General features: G+C 32.4%; 1 protein-coding gene across 14 annotated transcripts in view; it reads left to right on the plus strand.

Moving 5' to 3' along the window:
• LOC106869227 (dorsal-ventral patterning tolloid-like protein 1) overlaps nucleotides 1-15,726 on the plus strand; it is a 1,100,309-nt gene that overhangs the window by 798,389 nt on the left and 286,194 nt on the right. For all 14 annotated transcript variants that reach the window (XM_052971032.1, XM_052971029.1, XM_052971039.1 and 11 more), the window contains 2 exons: nucleotides 4,586-4,769; nucleotides 12,273-12,460. In XM_052971032.1, the coding sequence (XP_052826992.1) occupies nucleotides 4,586-4,769; nucleotides 12,273-12,460 (372 nt within the window). The remainder of the gene's footprint in view (nucleotides 1-4,585; nucleotides 4,770-12,272; nucleotides 12,461-15,726) is intronic.

A 15,726-nucleotide genomic window follows, 5' to 3' on the forward strand; every position in this document is an offset into this window, starting at 1 on the left:
ATATTTCCTCATCATCCTTTATATACATATATATATGTATAAAATATAGATACACACACATACTTGCACATATTCATATATACTCATACACATGCATATATACATACATTAACATACAAACCCCACCTGCACCTCACACACTCAAAAATTTCCAAATTTTCCATTTATTAATTTATTTATTATTAAGCTAAGATTACTCAAAGGATATATTTCTATGCATTTAAGCTCTTCATTCAATGTTCTGGAGGCAAAATATAGCTGTTGCTATTAGTGTGACCTGCTGCATTCTTGGTACATCTGAATCAACTTTAGTGCATTTATGATAAATAATTTAACGAACTCTCAGTACAAGAAAATACCGATAACTGATTTTTAGAATAACAAAGTCTTTCAATACCAACCTGGCTGAAACCGCTTCTTTCTCTGTAGTACAAATGTCTTGTTTACATAAGTTTTGAATTAAAAATCTTCCACCAAACCTTAGTCACAATTTATGTTCCTAACACTAACTTAATGATAATTAAGTTATTTTACTAAATTCTTTGTTATATTTCAAATTAACTGAAAGAAACACAGAGCATCTCAGCAGAAATATGGTAACAAAAGGGTTACATGGTTTAGTCAAAGAAGTACAACATCCATAATTTTTCATAAGAATTCTAAGATTAATAGGGAAAAGCAAAACCTGGAACCCTGAGTCCAGAGGCTTGCAATAATTTAAACTGTAAAGGTACCTGAGAGGCAGTGAGTGTGATAGAATGAGTCTCTTATTCATAGCTTATGCATATTTAACCTCACGAGCCACATTTTTATCACGGTTGCAATCACAGCCTAAACATGAACAGTAGATAGAGAAAATGTTGAAGGTGAAAACGCAGATATCGAAGTAGATATCAATGCCACAGCCCTAGGGACTACCAGGAAATATGTGCTTTAGTCACATGTATTATCTTTTACTTGGTTCAGTCATTGGATGGCAGCAGCCATGCTGTGGCACCAACTTGGTGTCTTAGTCCAACAAATTGATCCTAGTAAATATTTTTTGAAGTCTGGTACTTATTCTGTCAATCTTTCTTGCCAAGCTGTTAAATAATGGGGGTACGTAAACAAACTAACACTGGTAGCCAGGTGGTGACAGGGGACAAACACAAAGTTGCACCCTTACATGTACACACACACATGCACGCACACGCACACACACAAGCAAACTTAGATTTGTTTTTATTAAAAGCGCTCAAATGTGTATTGTGCCATACAAACAAGAAACCCTTGTAAGGGTAAGTTATCTGTTATTTCTTAGCAACCACATGGTTCCAGGTTCAGTCCCACTGCATGGCACCTTGGGCAAGTGTCTTCTACTATAGCCTTGGGCTGACTAAAGTCTTGTGAGTGGAATTGGTATACAGAAACTGAAAGAAGCCCATTGTACTTGTATGTGTGTGTGTGTGTGTGTGTGTGTGTGTGTTTGTGTGTCTGTGTTTGTCCCCCCCACCATCGCTTGACAACCGATGCTGGTGTGTTTACGTCACTGTAACTTAGCAGTTCAGCAAAAGCAACTGATAGAATAAGTACTAGGCTTACAAAAGAATAAGTTCTAGAGTTGATTTGCTTGACTAAAGGTGGTGCTCCAGCATGGCTGCAGTCAAATAACTTAAACAAGTAAAAGAGTAAAAGAATATCTATGCAAAAATAAGTTATTTTATTATGAGTGTGTGATTGCTGGATTACTTACTAAAACATCAAGGATTCAAGCTATGCTATGTCACATGCATCTTCCTAATAATTGCTAGGAGAAACGCTGCATACTTTTAATAATCCGTAATGATGTTGCTTTGAAAAATCAAGAAAAATCAAAATAAATAAGTAAATAAATAGATAATGAAATTAGTTTTGCATTGTTTTTAATCAATGAAATCAATAAAACGGTGAATCTTGAACTGTAGTGAAATGGATTTGCTGTTAAATGTTTTGATTATTTTAGTCAGTTGGTCATTAAAACATAATTTGAAAAGCAAAAATACAGGATAGGCAATAAGATGTAATAATAATAATAATAATAATAATAATAATAATAATAATAATAATAATATTGGAATCGTTTCACATGATTGAAAATAGTGTGAAGAAGCATCTGGACCATACAGCTGTTTGATGTTTTTAGTAATAATTCACCAATCATTTATTCATTAAATAATAATAATAATAATAATAATAATAATAATAATAATAATAATAATAATAATAATAATAATAATAATAGTAATAATCCAGCAGACTGTAAATTTCTGCATTAGAAATGTAAAGCGCCTCCAGTTCCTCTTCCTCTTCTTCCTCCTCTTCGTCCTCCTTGGAACAGTAAACTTTATTTTTCCAGTCGATTGATAGTAAAGAGCCAAACAAAACTTTTTATTTTGTCTTAGTTTTTTTTTGTTTTTTTTTAGCTGTATCTAAATTCTGCTTAATTATTATTTCGGAACAATGTTTTATGGCAGTAAAACATGGGTGGCAAATATAAAAAGAACTTTTAGATATTGGAAAAGATTATGTTTATGTACCATCATTTGATTGTGTTGTTATTTCATGCTAAGTCAGAAAAGAACCAGATGTTAAATATTATTTGGGAGCACTTGAAGTGTATTGTGTTATTACAAATATAAAACATGAATGGAAAATAAAGATGTCATGATTTAGGTCAACTCTGGGGAATTGGTTGGAGAGATTAATTCAATCACATTGTTAACCTTTTTGCTATCATACTTACATTGACATATATAGTCTTTGTTCTGGTTAATTCTAGATATAATGAAGAATTTATTAAAATAACTTTGTCCATTATCAACCTGGTGTTTGTTATATAAATTAACATGGATTTTTAATTGAAGGTTTTTATTTGTTTTATTTGAATCCCTTTAATGCAGAATGTTTGATCAAAAGCACCAGAGATGGACTCGGGTTGGTTGCTATCAAAAGGGCTACAGTGTATTTTAAATATTAGCAAGAGATTTCATGAAGAAGAATGATGGTATTGAGTTTTTTGTGTGGTATGAATATGTTTATTGTAATACAGATAGATATTAATATTTTTCCATGATTTTAAGTTTCTACCTAATTTGTCAGATAGATGTGATTCAAATAATCACTTTTAAAACAGGAATTTTGTATTATAGAACTAAAGTGGTTTCAGGTGAATTGGTCTCAAAAGAGTTAAATATTAACTTTCAAGAATAAAGTGAAACTAAGAAATTCTGTATTGAAGATGAATAGTTTTGAACAAACATATATAAAATCAAAACTGAGATGCTGAAAGATCAGTTTGTAAAGCTAAAGAATATTAATATAGATTTCGAAGAACAAGAAACAAATATTTCATTATTGTTAACCTTGATGGTTTTGTTTAAATCCAGGTCAACCTTAATCAGGCAATTCTATGATCGTAGGAATTATCACATATTTTTGCTCATCCATTAATATATTATCAAGTGTAGTCTACATTTTTTAGAATTTTGTATAGTGAAATATGTGAGAGATTTGGTAGTTATGTCTAGTACGTTGAGCAACCATGTAGAGGTTCCTTCATTAGCTTGAGTCTTCCTTCTATATGATATATGATGGGTTTTCATCGAGGCAATCAGATGAAAACATGGAGTAATTGGAGTGAGTATATCTAGGGATTAGTTAAAGGGAAAAAAGAACAGGTAAACAATTGTTAGTCAGATTTACCTCTCTGAAAACCACATAGAAGATAGATGACAAAATATATATTATGTTGATGAAGCTATGAATATTTAATGACCATATAGATGTCTTATTTGCAAGAAAACCATTGGTGTTCCATTGATTCTTAAACTATATCAGTAAAAGTGCAAGAATGCTTTGCTTGTAATGAATTATTATTGTAAGTAATCTTTGAAGCCAATCTTGTATTTTGTTACAAATTTCCTTTCCTTGTTCTCCTTATGGATGAACAATTCATAGGGACATGCCACCACAATAGACATTAATTTAAGATGAGAAATTTGTTTTATATTGAATCTATAGTTTCCTTTTATGGTGTCATTCGTTTTTTTTTGTCTCAATGTTGCTCAAATGTTGATTAAGCAATCATCTTAAGTTCTTCTGACATGAAGAAAATAACTATTATTTCTCTCATTAATGCTCTTTCAGTTCTTGTTCTTGTTACCATTGGTTGATTTTCAATGAAGATACACATATGAATATAAATGAATGTAAATAATATTTACAAATGTGACCACTTATTTGATAATAAAATTTTTTTAGAAAATTACTATTTGTATATCTCACAACGAGAGATATTCAGCAACAATACATTGGAGTAAAGATTATTTGCCAACATAACATGGTAGTCCTGGTTAGGACGAATGTTGCTGTAATTTAGACCCTGAAGACGATGTCTCCTGTGGCTAAATTACAGCATTCATCCTAAACGAGGACTGCCATGTTATGTTGGCAAATAATCTTTTCTCCCAAAAATGTATGTTTTATGTAAAATAAAAGAAATATTTTGTTTGCTCTTTTATGTTGCAAATTTTCAAATTTTCAAATTTTATTTTCGTTCTATTTTCAGAATGTGACGTTCGAGTTGTAAGTTCAAAGGAATCAAATGGTACTATATCCTCTCCAGGTTACCATAGCAACTTTCCAGCCAATGTGACCTGCCATTATTATATTGATGGTTTGATGGATAAACAAAACTTAGAAAAGGCTCGCATTAAATTTATGGACTTTGACATTCCTGGTTCTATGCCATAGTAAGTATAAATCTTTGTAGCTTCAGGCATTGGTGCATGAGCCTTTGACATTCATCATGCCATTTGTACAAAATATATTTCAATTAATCTATCTGCCTAGCTTTGTGCTCTGTTTTTAGTATCAGCAGCCTAACAAAAAGTTTGCAACCCTCAGATATGATTTAAAATAATGATTAATTGGTTAAAATTCATTTCTTATCTACAGTTTCTAATAATATAAAATACTGTGTGCATGCATGAGTTTCTTTCTCCTTTTCTGTTTCCCAGTGAAACAGGAAAATAAATCAAAACCATGCCTTTTGCTAATTTTTAACAATTGTTTTCAGTGAACTTAAATTAAGCAATGCAAGTATAAAAATTAAGTAAAAATAAATATTTAAAAAATTTATTTTTGTGGTAAGTAGAAATTAATAATCCAGATGTAGAAAAATATTGAGGAAAAATAAAAGATATATATCCATTAGATACACGGTAGCTAAAAGTTTATAGTCTCTTCATATCTGCAGCTAATAACCCTTGATAAAATTATGAACATCACACCTTCTGATTGCTGTTTCTTGTAAATTAATGGTTTTGTACGTTTAAATATGAAATTTACATTTGCTTGGAGCCAAAAACAAAATATAGTTTCAAAGAAGATTATAGCTGTATATAATTATAGTTACTTCATTTCTGCAGCTAATAACCCTTGTAAAAATCACGAACATACCAGCTGATTTGTCTCTTTTGTAAATTAGGGGTCTTGTGTGTTTAAATTACAAGAAAAACAATCATTATTTGTATAGAGCTAAAAAAATTTTTTAAATGATCGACTAACAGAAATATTTGATTTAAACTCATAAGATGGAAACAAATAATGAAAATTAAAAAAATGAAAACTTTAAACTGAGATAAATTTATGTTTTGGGATCATAAATCCTATAAGTATTAGCTTTTGTCTTTTGATCATTTTTTTATTTGTTATTTTTTTTTTTTTTTTTTTTTTTTTTTTTTTTTTTATTCAAGCTCAAATCGTAGCCAGCTGGTGTTTAAAATGCAAATCAAACAATTTAAAATCAATGGATTAAATAGCTTTATAGTCTTCTGTGAGATCATTATTGACATTTATAAGTTCTTATATCAATATATATTTGACTGATAAAATTTGGAACTAAACATTATTCTAGTGGAATCTACTGTCTAAATCTTAGCTGCAATATCATCAATGGAAAATCATTATAAAAGGTGAAAACAATAAGTTAACTGTAACAATATGTTAATCTCAATCAGCAACTTTGCTGTCAGTCAAAATTGATTTCATCTGTTATCTTGTTTCCAGCTGCTTTTAAGATCGTATAAACTGAACTAGATAAGAATTATAAAACAGTTTATGGTTTGAATAATGATTTCTCATAGTCAGATAAAAGTTAATCCGTTCACAAACCTTAATAATCCATATGGCTGGTGCATAATTTCAGTTTCAACAATGATGTTGGTATTGTTGTTGTTTAGCTCTAAATCAGTCAAGACCAAGCAAACTCATGATCGAAGGCATTCAAGCCATAAACCTCATATGTTATTTTAAGAAATAATTTTCCCCAGTCCTGGACTATATAACCAACGTATTCTTTTCTAAGATGGTTAGGTATAGTTTCAGGACAGTTTAACTGCTATTTCTATCATTCCAACCTGTGTTCTCATTCCTAAGGTATTTTTCGATGTTGTTGTGGTTGCTGTTGTTGTTGTTATTATTATTATTATTATTATTATTATTATTATTATTATTATTATTATTATTATCATTCAGGTCACTGCCTGGAATTGAACTTGGAATCTTGGGATAAGTAGCCTGCACTCTTAACCACTATGTCATATGCCCGTGTGCGTGTTTTTGGTCTGTGTTTGTTCCCCATCATGGCATAGTGGTTAAGAGCACAGACTACTAACCCCAAGATTCTGAGTTCGATTCCAGGCAGTGACCTGAATAATAATAATAATAATAATAATAATAATAATAATAATAATAACAACAACTACATTGAAAAATACCTTAGGAATAAGAACCCAGGTTCAAAATTTCCCCAAGACACCTGATGAAGGCTTGTGTTAACAACAAACAAGATGAGGACAAATATCCATCAAATGTAAATAATGTAAATAATACAAAGAAACCTGCTTTAGATTTCAATAGGTGATTTCTAAATGGATTGATAAAGAAGTTTGCTTCCCAACCACATTATTCTGGGTTCACTTCGTGACACCTTGGCAAGTGTCTTCTACTATAGACTTCAGACAAAAATCATGCCTCCTCATTGATATGACTGTCCCAATCGATATAAACGTATCTGTCAAGACCTACCAAAAACTAAGCAAATATAAAGATCTTGAAATAGAAATTAGCAAAATGTGGAACCTCAAAACTAAAACAATACCTGTTGTCATAGGTGTCCTAGGAATAGTAGCAAAAGGGGCTTATTACTACCTAGATCAGATACCAGGAAACCCCAAAATGGCAGAAATTCAAAAGATAGTGCTCATGGGAACTGCCCATATCCTATGTAAAATGCTGTCTATGTAATCTCAAACTTTAAAACAAACTTATAATTTTCTTGTTTTCTTTAACATTCTCTAGAATAATACTTTGTGCAAAACCAAATATATGACACTCTAGACATAACACCAACATGAACTTCTAACTTGTTGTCTCTTGAGGTCTCTGGATGAGACTTGGAGCCAACTTGTATAAAGACAAAGCAAAAGTCAAATGTATAACAATAATAATAATGATAATAATAAGGATAAAAGCAACAACGACAATAATAATTATGATGATGATGATAATAATAATAATAATAATAATAATAATAATAATAATAATAATAATAATAATAATAATAATAATAATAATAAAAGATGCCCTGATGCAATACCAGGCAGTAGCTCATATAGCATCTGATCTTAACAGTTTGGAAGCGTTATCATGTACATATTTATTCTAAGTGTAAAAGATGGGCTACAGCAAATATTCTCAGTACCACATATTTGCTTTTCAGTTGTCCTAGCTACTTGCAAGGTCCTGCACTGTTTGTCATGGTATGAAGTCACTACATCGCACACATATTGTTGTGATGCATGTGCCTGGAGTAGCCTTATCAGCCAGGTAGCCATGATGGGTATATTTGGCTATATTTGAACCTGGGTTATATTGATTGGTATATTTGAACCTGCAATGAGACACTGAACTTGTTATTGTATAACAGCCATTTCAGTATTGTTGCATCTTCACCTTTTTATTTTGTATGTGTTTCATTTTATTTTTATTTTTTGTTCTTAACAAATTATAAAAACTAATATTTGCTATTTGTCTGGAAGAGAACCATGTTGATTCAAGTATTTTATTATTACAATTTAATGTCTTTAAAATTTCCTATCAAAATGATACTGTGAGGAAAAGAAAAGATAATTCTTGAAGTCATAAGGAGAGAAAATATTAAAATTTATGAATGTGATTGCAATTATTAAGAAAATTAATTAAAACTATAAAGAAACAAACTAGAATCCAAGAAATATACATCGCCAAGAAAGGAAAAAGAAAATGAGTTTCTCGAAAAGAAGTTAGTGTGTATGTTGTTTTGGTTAGAACTGGTATGAGCAACTGTTTCTGAGAAGCCAGCCACATGAAATATAGTTCATTGTCACACAGCCCACAAAAAGAAGTTCAAGATTATATTTTGTGAGGCATACCTTTAGAAAGTTCAACAGGCGGCAGTTTGTCCATAACTGGTCTAAGACCTTCCTTATTCTTGTGTCTTTCCAGTCTCATATCTAAATCAATATGTACTTTACATGTCAGAAACCTAGTTTAAGCACCTACCATATGGACTACTATCAAGCCAAGGTGTGAGCCTGTATGGGATCTCTGAATATGTTTGAAATAGCAGTCAAATCTCTCTCAAATCATAAGTGTCATCATGAAAAGGAAAGGAAGGATGTAATGGATAATGTCATATGAGATTAATTATGTCTGAAAAAACTGAGATGCTTATGGATGGAATGCTTATGATCATAACGCTGACATAAAGTTGATCAACAACAATAAAAACAACTAAGGTTCAGGAAAAGATTAACTGTTGATATATCTCATTAATGAGAGTCATTATTTATACCATCTTTGAAGAAGTGCCATGACCATGATGTCAAAACTCACCTTGTCTCATAAATAATAAAAAAATTATCAAGTTGTGATGACAATTTTGTTGAAAGAAACTTAATATAAATGTATCAAAAGAAAGATTATTAACCTTTGTAAAATTATGTCTCTAACAATATGATAAAGACACAGTCAGGTGACTTGGAATCTCATTCATAATATGACTCTACTGTTATTATAGAGGTTTCACATCTGTAAATATATTGTTGTTAACCTTCAAGTTCTTATAAAATTATCACTTAGAAATTAGCCTTTTCTAATAAGAAATATACTACCTTTGTGCTCTCCATCCATCCATTTCTACCCATTTTCTCTACCCACTATTCCTGGGAAGATCATTGAGACAGAGTCCTCAAGAATATCTTCCATTCAGTGCTATCAAAAGCAACTGTCATTACACTTTCCATCTGGATTCCCAAGTGTGACCAACTAAAGCTATGGATATCATCCAACCATTTTAATTTTGTTCTACCTCTAATCTTCTACCTGTTGGCTCAGCTTGAAGAATTTGTCTTGCAATCGTTTCCAGCAAGAGTATGTGTTGTGGTGGGCACCCCCAGGTGAGAAGTGGGCTGGTCCACAACCAATAAATAGTGGACAGACTCAGTAAGTAGTGTCAGTCAGTGAGGTATACTGTTGGGACCAATCACACAGACGATGAAATTCATCATAATGCAGGACATACCGGTATGTTTACAAATACTACTGGCCAAAATGATATTCTTCTGAAGGAATTTTGGAGTCAAGTGCATTGCTCAGATATGAGTCTCTCCTGGTCAAGCCACAACTTTTCTACATTGAGAGGTTATAGCTCCAGTGCAACATGTCTGTTGCACTGGAGAATGTCATCATAGAATGTCACCTTTGAATTTCATATTTGAAAATAAACAAGAATTACAAGATACTTAGTGAAATTACTAACTTTTAACTTATTAAAAGATATATGTTTACCTACAGAGATGTCATATGTTTTATGTAGCAAACAGATTTCAGTTAAAGATTTGAATCTAATTTTAAACATTTTCAATTAGACACTTACTGGTGGATTGCTGCTGAAAGCATTAATCTTCTGCGTATGAAGTATATTTTAACCATTTATCATATTTAAATTGTTGAGGCGTAGGAGTGGCTGTGTGGTAAGTAGCTTGCTTACCAACAACATGGTTTTAGGTTCAGTCCCACTGCATGGCACCTTGGGCAAGTGTCTTCTACTATAGCCACGGGCCGACCAAAGCCTTGTGGTAGACGGAAACTGAAAGAAGCCTGTCATATATATATATGTTTGTATGTGTATATATATTTGTGTGTCTGTGCTTGTCCCCCCAACTTCGCTTGACAACCGATGCTGAATTGTTTACTTCCCCGTAACTTAGCAGTTTAGCAAAAGAGACCGATAGAATAAGTACTAGGCTTACAAAGAATAAGTCCTGGGGTCGATTTGCTTGACTAAAGGTGGTGCTCCAGCATGGCCACAGTCAAAATGACTGAAACAAGTAAAAGAGAGAGTATAACCAGTCCCAGTGATATTGTAGCTTATAGATATGATTTACCCTAATGTAGAGATAAATTTTTACAGTGTTTGGTTTTGCTATCAATTTTTATTGATATCATGGATGATATCAATAAAACAGTTAATCTTGGGAAAGGCAGGATATTCACTGTTTGCTGTTTTCTTTTACCTTCCATCAAAATGATGATACTTTTGAAACAGATATAACAAACAAATTAATTATGTGTAATTATATATGTAACAAATTCATTCATCATTATTTCTTTCCATGTTCTTTAAGTATCGTGTTTTTGATTTATTTTTTAAATCATCGTAGTTTTTCTTTGATATCCTTGATCAATTTCCGCTACGTAGTATATTTCTAAAATTTCCTGTTAATCAGTTAATGTGATGCAGAACATTAATGGTAAATTATATTGGAAGAAGCCTGTCATAAAGAATAATTTCTGTTTTATGTTGAACCTTAAATAGCAGTTAATCTGTGGAAATGAATACTTTTATTTCTGTAACTCTTTGCTTTGTTATGTATTTGTCTGCTTTTATCAGTGTAATTTTGAAATTGTCTTTGGGTGGCTTATATTTATAACACATATACACACACACATGCACAGCCTGCATGTTGACACTGTCACACCTATTTGTTCATTTAACATTAATTTCTCCATGTCAAAATGGCTCCTTAAACATGATTGAAATTTCTTGTTACCTTGGTAGCCTAATTTAAAATGGGTGAAGCACATGTGACTCTCTTGTTACCTAGGTAACCTAATTAATATTAGAGATAGGTGTTCTGAAAGTGTGGTAACCAGAATAAGATTGGGATGGAGAAAGTGTTGAAATAATTACCTCCACTGGCTACAAAGAGCTTCTCTATCCTAGTAAAGGGCAGCTTGTACAATGCTTGTGTGCAAAGTGCATTAATGCTTGGGCAATGAGATGTGGGCTTTGAATGCGAAGAATTGGTAAAGGCTAAAAAGACATGAAGCAGGTATGCTTCACTGGATGTGTCATGTTTGTGTGCATGAATGACAAAAAGATATCAAACGTAGTGTGGAAGAGAAGAAACTGTGTGAGTTTGGCCATAGGATGTGAATGGGTGATTGCAGCTGCATAAGCAAATGCTAAGTAACCAAATTGAATGGTACCTGTATAAGAGGGAGACTAAAGAAGATTTGGTATGAGATGGTGAAAAATAACCAAGACACTACATCAGGGAGAGTCCTTTGTCAACAGGTGTTAATTACAATCCAATCTTTACATATGAATATATGTGTATTTGTGTGTGCATATATAATATATACACATTTTGTATTGAAGCAGAGGTTAAGAATCTTTACTGTGAAGGTGGCTCTGTACATTTTTCATTGAGCGATACTCTAAAGAGCACCATATTGAACTATGGCTCCATTATCTGTGAATTCTTAGAAATGCCTGCAGCTAAAATTGTCATAGAAATTTAATAACAAGGTTAAATTGCCATATACTTATATAAGTACACATACATGCATGTACACAAACACAAACACACACACACATATATACATATCAAGAGAGCGATTGAGAGAGAAAGGTGGGGGAGTCATTGGAAACAAATGTCTTATACCAGCAACTAAATATAACTCTGATTCTCCATCATTCAATCGTTCATTGTCTTTAGTCATTGTCTTTAGTATAAGACAATACATAATTACATTATTGTTCCATTATTGTAATAGTCATTAGAAAGTAACCAAGAAATATCTATAAAAGGAATTAAATATATTAGTTGTATATTAGTTCATGTTTTTATTTACTACTTTTACAGTTGCATGCTTGGTTACTTGGCGGTGAACCTCAAGGGACAAATAAGCTCCAAGAAATATCATGATAAGTTCTGTGGAGAGCTGTTACCTCCAGAGCTAACCAGCGAAAACCCACGCTTAGTACTCATTCTGAACACTCATGGGGCTGTTCGAGGTAGAGGATTTCTGGCACGCTATGAATTCATCACTGGTATGTATAAAACATTATCAAATTCATATTTTGAAAATATTTACAATTTATGTGTGGAATTCAGTAGATGAAATCTCTGTGGAAGAATATTGAATATATCTTTGCGTCTGTGTCTATGTTTATCATGGGTGTGTTAAATAGATCAAGGTAAACATAAAGAAAAATGTGTTGAGCTGTGGAATTGTTAGTATGTTCTTATTTCTTTATTGTCCACAAGGGGCTAAACATAGAGGGGACGAACAAGGACAAACAAAGGGTTTAAGTCGATTATATCGACCTGGTACTTGATTTATCGACCCTGAAAGGATGAAAGGCAAAGTCGACCTTGGTGAAATTTGAACTCAGAACATAACGGCAGACAAAATGCCGCTAAGCAGTGTTAGTATGTTCTGGTTTGAAATCCCATCATGGTTAACCACGCCTTTCATTTCTTCAGGGGGAATAAAATAAAATGTCAGTCAAGTTCTTCCCTCCCCTCAAAACTGTTGGTGCTGAATCCTGCAATGGACCATTTCAGTGATAATGTTGTGATTTTGGTAACTTACACACTCTGGAAAACTGGCTAATTGACCTTTTGACCTTACAAGTCCCGTGGTACAAAGAACAAAAAAAGAAAGAAACACGAAGTAAAAAGAAATTCTTGCTATCAAAGTATATAAAATTTTTGAGTATTTTGCATAATTTAAACAAAAATGTCCAAAAAAAGAAATAGCTCAGAATGGCCTATGGCATGTATATGAAGAACATAGACAAATATATTTATATGAAATACCATAAAGCAAATTCTTGATTTATTAATCCATTACCTACCAGTGATCTCATATGAGATCACTTAAAAATTACAAATTTCCTAATTATCTGTCAATATTTACACATATCTAACCTTTTTGCTATATCTACTAGGTACATTTCTCTGATATTCAAATGAGGTTTGCTAATTTTTCACCCAATATCTCACTGATTTCTATTTAAAATGTTATTTTGATCATTCCAGCATGTTTCTAAGGCTGTTTTATGCTACAAATCAAAGTTTCATAAAAAAATTCCAGTTAATAGAATTATGGGAGGTAATGGGTTAAGATCATATCTACTTTTAGAGAGTGTGTCATAATTTCCAAATGACATTTAAAGCTTGCTCCATGAGAAGGGAAGATAGTCTGGAATATCAAGAATTCTCCAAAGTTGATTTGCCATTAAATAAAAAAGCAAGCTTATTGTCTGGAAATAAGAGGACAGTTGTGGATGTGTGTTTTAGTTTCAATGGGCTGCAGCAGAATGATAATTGTCCAACCTTATCTCTAGTAATCAAAGAACTTAGATTCCTACAAAAAAGAGATCACTGGCATGACTGTGTGGTAAGAAGTCTGCTTCCGAACCACGTGATTCTGGGCTCAGTCCCACTGTGTTGTCCTTTGGACAAGTGTCTTCTACTATAGGCTCAGGTTGACCAAAGTCTTCTGAGTGGATTCGGTAGACGGAAACTGAAAGCAGCTCGTCATGTGTGTGTGCAGTGTGTGCACATATGCATGTTTGTGCATGTGCTTGTGTGCTTTTGTGTGTGTGTGTGTGTGTGTGTGTGTGTGTGTGTGTGTGTGTGTGTGTGTGTGTGTGTGTGTGTGTGTGTGTGTGTGTGTGTGTGTGTGTGTGTGTGTGTTTGTGTGTTTGTGTCTCTGTGTGTCTCCCAAAACCGTTTGACAATTGGTGTTTGGGTGTTTACATCCCCATTATGTAGCAAACGTAATCAATAGAATAAGTATCAAAGACTTAAGATAATAAGCTCTGGAATCACTTCAGTCATTTGACTAAAAAAAAAAAAATACAATTCTTCAAGGCAGTGCCCCAGCATGGCCACAGTCTTAATGACTGAAACAATGAAAAGATAAAAGGTAAAAGAAACATTTATGGCTCAGGTGATTTGTACAATTTAAACAAAAATGAGCTCAGAGAAATTACTCAGAATGGTCAGTATAAATTGCCATTGGTAATTAGGACTCGTCCTCTTGGAAGTGGGAATAATTTTAATAAATAAAGAATCTACACTGTATGGTATTTGATATACCTGTATTTGTCTAATTACTGAGACCTGGCTGTTCTGACATTACATTTATTTTTCTAAACGTCCCATGTACTATGATAATTCATCATCATCATCATCATTTAACGTCTGCTTTCCATGCTAGCATGAGTTAGATGGCTTGACTGGAATTAATAAGTCAGAGAGCTGTACCAAGTTCCGGCCTGAATTTGGCTTGGTTTCTATGGTTGGATGACCTTCCTAACGCCAACCACTCCAAGGGTGTAGTGGGGTAGTGGGTGTCTTTTACTTGTCACCAGCATGGTAACTGTTATGTGTCACGGGCACAAAAGCTGTTATGTGTCACCAGCATGGAAGCTGTTACATAACACCGGCACTAGATAATTATAAAGTATAAACCTGTGATTAAACACTGTCCAATCTATTTCTTTATTCAGGTTACTAAATCAATTTTGACACAATGTACCTGGTTGGAAATCTAGTGCTGGTGCATTAAAACGATAACTTAGTCACCAATCAATCAATATAAATTGATGAAATAAGCACTTAACTGAAATAAATACTGAGGTTTTACTAAAACCAATTGCAAAACTGCAGTGCGGTGAGTGAAATCTGTAAAATATAAATAAAGAAAACAAAAAAAAAACCCAGAAATTAAATGCTCTTAAGAGCAGGTATTGCTATGAGGCTAATAAATTTATTTCACATCACCAGGTTGCTACTGGTTCAATTCCACTGCATAGTATCTTAGGAAAATGTCCTCTACTGTAGCCTTAGGTTCACTAATATCTTCTGAGTGGAATTTAATTTTCAGGAACTGTACAGAAGCTCATTGTGTGTAAGTTGTGTGTGTGTGTGTGTGTATGTATATATATATATATGTGTGTGTATATATGTGTTTTTATATTATTAATAAATTCATAAATTCATCAATAATATACTCAGGAAATCAATATTTAATATTTTGAAAGACATACATCCAACATGACACGGCAACATAATAAATTTAAAATTTAAAATATAAATATATGAAATATAAATATCAATATATATAAAAATCTGAATATAGATAAATATATGTGTGAATATATATGCATATAAAAATTTATGTGTAATTAAGCATGAATATTGTAAAGTCTAAAATATAAAATATAAAGGAACCTAAAATTTAAAGAGTTAAATATCTTACGATCGTTTCGCGGATATATACACATTTATATACACATTTATT

This window comes from Octopus bimaculoides, chromosome 10 (genome assembly GCF_001194135.2).
Source record: "Octopus bimaculoides isolate UCB-OBI-ISO-001 chromosome 10, ASM119413v2, whole genome shotgun sequence".
Lineage (NCBI taxonomy): Eukaryota > Metazoa > Mollusca > Cephalopoda > Octopoda > Octopodidae > Octopus > Octopus bimaculoides.